Source organism: Nematolebias whitei, chromosome 21 (genome assembly GCF_014905685.2).
Source record: "Nematolebias whitei isolate Nwh7 chromosome 21, NemWhi1, whole genome shotgun sequence".
NCBI lineage: Eukaryota > Metazoa > Chordata > Actinopteri > Cyprinodontiformes > Rivulidae > Nematolebias > Nematolebias whitei.
This window is the reverse complement of record NC_056518.1, coordinates 32,036,027-32,042,063: the sequence shown is the minus strand read 5'-3', so window position 1 is coordinate 32,042,063 and position 6,037 is coordinate 32,036,027. Positions and strand designations below refer to the sequence as shown.

Here is a 6,037-nt window from a genome sequence, read left to right as displayed (position 1 = left end):
TCCAGACATCTCTTTCCACAGCCACCTCTTCAAATTCTTCTGGGAGGACTCCCAAGGAGTTCTCAGGCCAACTAAGAGACAGTCTCTCCGTGTCCTGGGTCTTCGCTGGGGTCTCTTCCCAGTCGGACATACCCGAAGCACCTCCCTAGGGAGGCGCCCTTCCTAGGGAGCATCCTTAACAGACCTCCAGGTTCTACTCAGTCTCTCCTGATAATTGAACTTCTCATCCCATCTCTAAGGGAGAGTCCCAGCTACCCTGCAGAGGAAACTCATTTCTACTGGCTGCATCCATGATCTCGTTCCTTCGGTCACTACCAAAAATTTGTGACCATAGGTGAGAGTAGGAACGTAGACCAACTGGTAAACGGAGCTTCTCCTTCAGCTCAGCTCCCTCTTCACCACAACGGACCAGCACAGAGTCCCCAGTACTGCAGACACTTCACCAATCCGTCTGTCAATCTCACGCTCCATTCTTCCCTCACTCGTGAACAAAACCCTCAACTTGAACTCCTCCAGTTGAGACATCAAAGTTCATGCTCAGTAATCCAGGTAGAAAAATCAGTCCGGTCATCTGGACTTGAAGCAGAACCTCACCCTTGACCGAAGTACATTTATATTCATAAACAAGTCGCAGAAGATTCATACAAACGTTTTATTCACAGTTTTAGGAAAATCTTCTGCTTAAAGCAGCCGATTTATTTATTTAAAGTATCATAAATTTCATGAGGGTTTAGTTTTGATTCCACTGGGAGAAGCTGGCATCCATTTCTGACGGAACGGTTCGAATGGTGGAGCGACGTCTGGCTGACACTGAGGAGAAGTGAGGAGTCTCCATCAGGCGTGGGGAGGAAGAGGCACGTTAAAACACGAGCCATGAAATGCCCCCACCTGCTGGAGACGCAAAATATCAGGAATTTACAACGAGCGGACGCCAGCTCTGCCCCTGCTGTGAAACTACCCAAAGAAAAGAACCGGAACGCCTCAACAACAAACTCGTCCTTTATCGTTTGACCTAAAACAGACGGAGAGCCCATCAAGTGCTGCTCGGCTTCCAGAGTCACAAACTTCTCAGACTGACGGAGACGATGAGCAGCTCACCTGCACAGGTGAGCAGGTTGCAGCTTCTTCTTAAAACATCAGTTTCTCATTCATAATCTAAACTTTTCATTATAAATAATTAGATTAACGATTTTTAAAAAAATGTTCACATTCTCACACAGACCACGGCATGTCCACGTTAGTGTTTGTCCCCCCACAGACAGAACCCAGGTGAAATGTCCCCTGTCCATCTGGGACAGTGTCCCCCCCCCCCCCCCCATCAACACATACAGGTGAGAAACTGTCAGGTTGAAGACGAGGAAAAAGGAAACCGTCCGTTTTCTGCAGCTGTGGGCTCAGTTGAGTTTGACGGGCAGGTCTGCTCCGTATTTACGGAGGAACTTGCTGTGGTTGTGGTCCACGGACCAGAGGGGGGGCAGGTGGCGAGGCTGCATGGTGCTGAGGAAGTGCTGCCTCCAGCGCCGCTCCAGGTCCATCAGGCCCCGCAGGCCGTGCTCGGCGTAAGCCTGGACCACCTTCAGGCCGTGAGGCACGTACGCCTCATTCAGGATCCTTCAAACGGAGACAGACGGGTTTCTGTTTTTCTTTTAAAGTATAAATAATCAACAGAAGACTTCAGAATAAGGAGGTCCAGCCACGCACAGGGAGACTCACCTGGTCTCCAGGCTGGCAGCCTGCTGCAGCACCTCCTCGCTCAGCTCCTGCTCCTCGTTCACGCTCAGGAAGCTCCTGATCAGGACCTGCAGCTCCTCGCGCCGCGGCTCCGGCAGTCCCTCCCCGGCGCTGAGCAGAGCCCGCGCCGCAGAGCGAACGCGCCGGCGGTCCGAGTCCTCCAGCAGCCGGACGCCTTCCTCGCAGCCCTGAGGGGCGGCGAACTCTTCGGCCAGCTGCTGCTTCAGGAAGCCGTCGTGCACGTTGGAAGCAGCGTGGCAGAGGGTGCACAGCAGCAGGATGTCGTGGGAGTTGTGGTCCTTCATCTCTGTGGGGAAATGTCGTCTGTATTCGTGCGGCACGATGTTTTTCCTGCGTGAGCAGCAGAGTCGAAGGTTACAATAAATTCACGCGTTTCAGGGGAGGCGTGAGGCGGTCGGACCTGATGTAGGAGTCTGCTTTGCCACAGACCACACACAGGTTCTCCTTGGCCGTCAGATAGTAGTCCTGCTGCGAGTCCGGACGTCCTGAGGGCTCAAACAGCAGCCTCACGATAAACGGATCCTCGCTCTGAAGAACTGCACGACAAACAGGAAGAGCCAGCGTCAGTCTGTGCACGTGATCCAGGAGAAAACTTCAGATCCAGTCACGAGTCTGAAGATCACCTTGAGAGAACCGCATCATACGCCCGTCAACAAACTGCTATACAGCAAGGACGTTGTATAACCTTTGACCTTGAGCTGCGACCTTGACCTTGGAGCTGGTGATGAAAACATTACGTGGCACAGTGTCTTAGTGGTGGTGCAAATGTGCATCATGGTTGTTAAATTATTAATATAATATATATATATATAATGCGTTAGCCTTTTTCCTGATTCAGGACAAAAACTTCAGCAGGACCAGTTTATCTCTGCTTCTTCCTGCAGTCGAGTTCTTTTAGCACCGGATCAGAACACACAGCTGCTTTAAACCCGTTTCATTCATAAAGACTGAAGAAACGTTTTGAGCAGTAGGCGTCTGTGGCTCCGGCTGAACGCCGAGTGTAACTCCTGTTCACAGCCGAGGTCAGAACACCAGCTGTTGGTCCAAACAATGTTTCAAACAGAAGCTGCTGATATTCAGCCACCTGTGTGCAGGAAGGTTCTGAGGACTAGAGCCCGGCCCATATTTTGTGGAACCATCGTATCAGTGATAATTGTCCCATTATGTGCCGATATAAACACTTCTAATCGTCACCCATAAAATGCTGGAATGAGCCGTAGCTGTACAATGTATCCAGCAGAGGGCGCATGAAGAATACTTTCAAGTCATGACCATTCATTTCAACTTTCACTGTCAGCACAGCCGAAGCAGGGAGCAATTCTGTGTAGAGCTGCATTCGGACCTAAAAAGTCCGACCCGGCCCGAACCCGATCACTTAATTGTGATTACAAACCCGAACCCCATCCCCCCAAAAAACAGACATTTTATTTTTAATTGAGCTTTCACTGCTTTTGTAAGCAAATCAATTTGACATGATTTAAAAACATTTCAAAGAAAAGAAGAAATAAGATTTCTTGTTTATTAACAAGAGTCAGCAGATTATTATAGTTATAACGTTTTTTTCAATCAACCTTTAATTATACAGGCTAGTCTCACTGAGCCACGAGGACTCTTTTACAACAGGGACCTGTTACACATATTATAGTTATTATAGTTATTAACGGCTGGTGGACGTGCGCGGCTGATGATTAAATTGGGACATCGGCCACGTGCGCCCGTTGTTGCAGCGGCTGAGTCCAGTTAAGCTTCAGGTGGGTCGCTGGTCATCTGGACTTTTTTTATTTTTACCCCTTTCAACGAGTCGGTCAGTGCCGCGCGTGTGCGTCCATTGACGCAATCAAAAGCCCGACACTGACCCGGCCTGTCCATGCAGAACATTATTTTGGCCGTGCGCGGGCCTGGGTTAGAAATGACGGCTCTAATACTGTGTAGCATGTTTTGCTGAACACAGCATGGAAACTTTATTTTAACTGATCTGTAAAACAAAACGATAAATTCTCTTCAATCCTCCAACTCACTTGTCATTAGCTATGTGCCTCTCAAGTTAGCAAGCTCATGTTTATATAATCTAGCATAGGCTAGGCCTTGTAAAACTTTATCCAGAACAATAAATGTAACAGATGTGAAATATATCAGAGTTAATAACGTTATCTTTGTTGTCCTCAATGAAATGCATTGTTTGTCTGAAGTCTTTACTTCTCTGCAAAGAAAAATAAACTCTGCTGCGGTCAATACTAATAAGACCTTCACCATACACTGCTTAAACAATGAACAGGAAGCGTTTCTTTGTTTAATTTATTTTTTTGTTGATTAAACCTTAAATTGACAACTTTAAGATAAATAGTGGAGATAGAAAATGTGAACGCACATTAGGAAGATGTTTTTATGACGAGTGCACTTCTTGTAAACCTGCTGTGGGTCTACGTATAGCCTGGATCTGATTAGCTTAGCTTCATGGTTGCCAACAGCTGTGCTAAATAAACAAGCCCCGCCCCACTCGCCGTTTACTTAGATTCTTGGAGCGGACAAAACTAAAAAACTTTCAGCCATTATATCTGTTATCAGCGGTCGTCTTCCCCTCCCAATAGAGATTAGTGATAGCTAAAATGACCAAATTGGTCAGGCTCTACTGAGGACATCCAGCGTCTCTTGGCGCTGTGATGCTCGACAAACTCTTTTCTGGAGGAGACGTTCAATGAGACATGATGCCACAGAGAGAACTAATGTCCAGCAGAAACCAAAGTACTCCACAGAGCTTAAAGATAAAATGCTAAAGTTTACCTCCAATTCCTTTATCCAGGTACCATTTGGCTTTCTTCTTGTCACACGTGCACAGAGGCTGGCCGTCAGGCGCATACAGGAAGCAGTTATCATAGAGTGGAGACTTCCTGAAACAAGCAAAGGATGAGAAGTATAAAAACTCGTAGAGCAGGGACAGTTTGCAGAGTGGCTCTTCTTCGGCTGCTTCCTCACCTGGCAGAATAACCGACACCCAGCGGCTTCCTCTTGTTATTTTTTCGAGGGTCTGGGACTTGTTGATCTCCAGACTCTGGAATTTCACACAATGCCGGCTTCTTCATCCTCCGTCTCCTTTCTCCATCGCCACTCCTGTCGTCTCCCTCCCCTCGGGCCCTGAATGGGACGTCCACCAGGCCCTGGCAGAGGGAGACCAGCTCTGAAAAGGAGGTCCCATTGGAGTGGGTCGGACCGGCTTCAGACCGAAGGCCGAGGAGACGGAGGAAGAGCGCCATGGAAACCTGAGCATCTCTGGCAGCGTAAGTCATCTGGAAGAAGCAGAGGAGGAGGAGTTCATCTCACCTTCAGCCTTACTGTGTGGATAATGAAGCATTTATTGTCATCCATTTGTCTTCCGCACGTTTTTCGGCATCTTTCTCGTCCCGCAGTTTTCAATCTATTTCAACAAATCCTATGTCAAAACATCCTGAAGCATGCTCGATAATACAGGTAGAAAAATCAAAGAGTTAAGTCAGGTCGTCTGGACGGGTTATAAAAAACGGAAAATTATAGAAATGCTTCGTGTCTTCAGTCTTTCAGATGAAAGATGAAATGTTTCTATAATTTTTAGGTTTTTTTTATAACCCGTCAAGACGAACCTGACTTAACTTTTTTAGACCGATATCAAAATGTTCAGCTCTTTCAGGACAACCCTGCTATGACTTTTGGTGCAACTTTGGCTTTTGGAAATATTTAGCCTTTTCTGCCATTTTTTTCCTCATAGAAAATGAATTGAGCTCATTTTTACATCCTTCAACCTTTTAACAGCTCCTTTCACATTTTGTTCTGCTTCAGCTTCTTTCAGCTTCCTTGTGCAAATTTAAAAAACTTTTTTCAGCTACTTTCAGCTGTTTTGTGCCCCTTTCAGATTTACTCTACTAATTTTAGCTTATGCTCCTTTCAGCTTATTACAGCAAGTTTAAGCTTTTTTTCTACTATTTCACCTACTATTTAGCTGTTTTATGCTAATTAGAGCTTTTTAGCTAATCTACATTTTTTGCACTCATTTCAACTTTTTTCAGCCTAATTCAGCAAAAATGTGTTCTCTCCACTTCTTGCAGTTTCAGCTTCTATCTGCCTTTTTAGCTACTTTTCGGCTGGTTTTTTTTTTTGCCAATTTCATCTTTTTCCAGAAAATCCCCCTCTTGTTTTTTTTTCCATTGACCCTTTATTTAAACAGGTAGTCTCATTGAGCCATGAGAACTCATTTTCAAAAGAGACCTGTTTTTGAGAGCAGATTTTTTTTTTGGGGGGGGGGGGGGGGGGGGGG

General features: G+C 46.3%; 1 protein-coding gene across 1 annotated transcript in view; it reads right to left on the bottom strand.

Moving 5' to 3' along the window:
• Positions 1-1,394: 1,394 nt before the first annotated feature.
• Positions 1,395-6,037, bottom strand: part of exd2 (exonuclease 3'-5' domain containing 2) — a 7,753-nt gene continuing 3,110 nt past the window's right edge. The window contains exons 6-10 of the mRNA XM_037694621.1: positions 4,726-5,036; positions 4,534-4,640; positions 2,153-2,288; positions 1,714-2,082; positions 1,395-1,611 (exon numbers count right to left, since the gene is read on the bottom strand). Of these exons, the coding sequence (XP_037550549.1) occupies positions 1,395-1,611; positions 1,714-2,082; positions 2,153-2,288; positions 4,534-4,640; positions 4,726-5,036 (1,140 nt within the window). The remainder of the gene's footprint in view (positions 1,612-1,713; positions 2,083-2,152; positions 2,289-4,533; positions 4,641-4,725; positions 5,037-6,037) is intronic.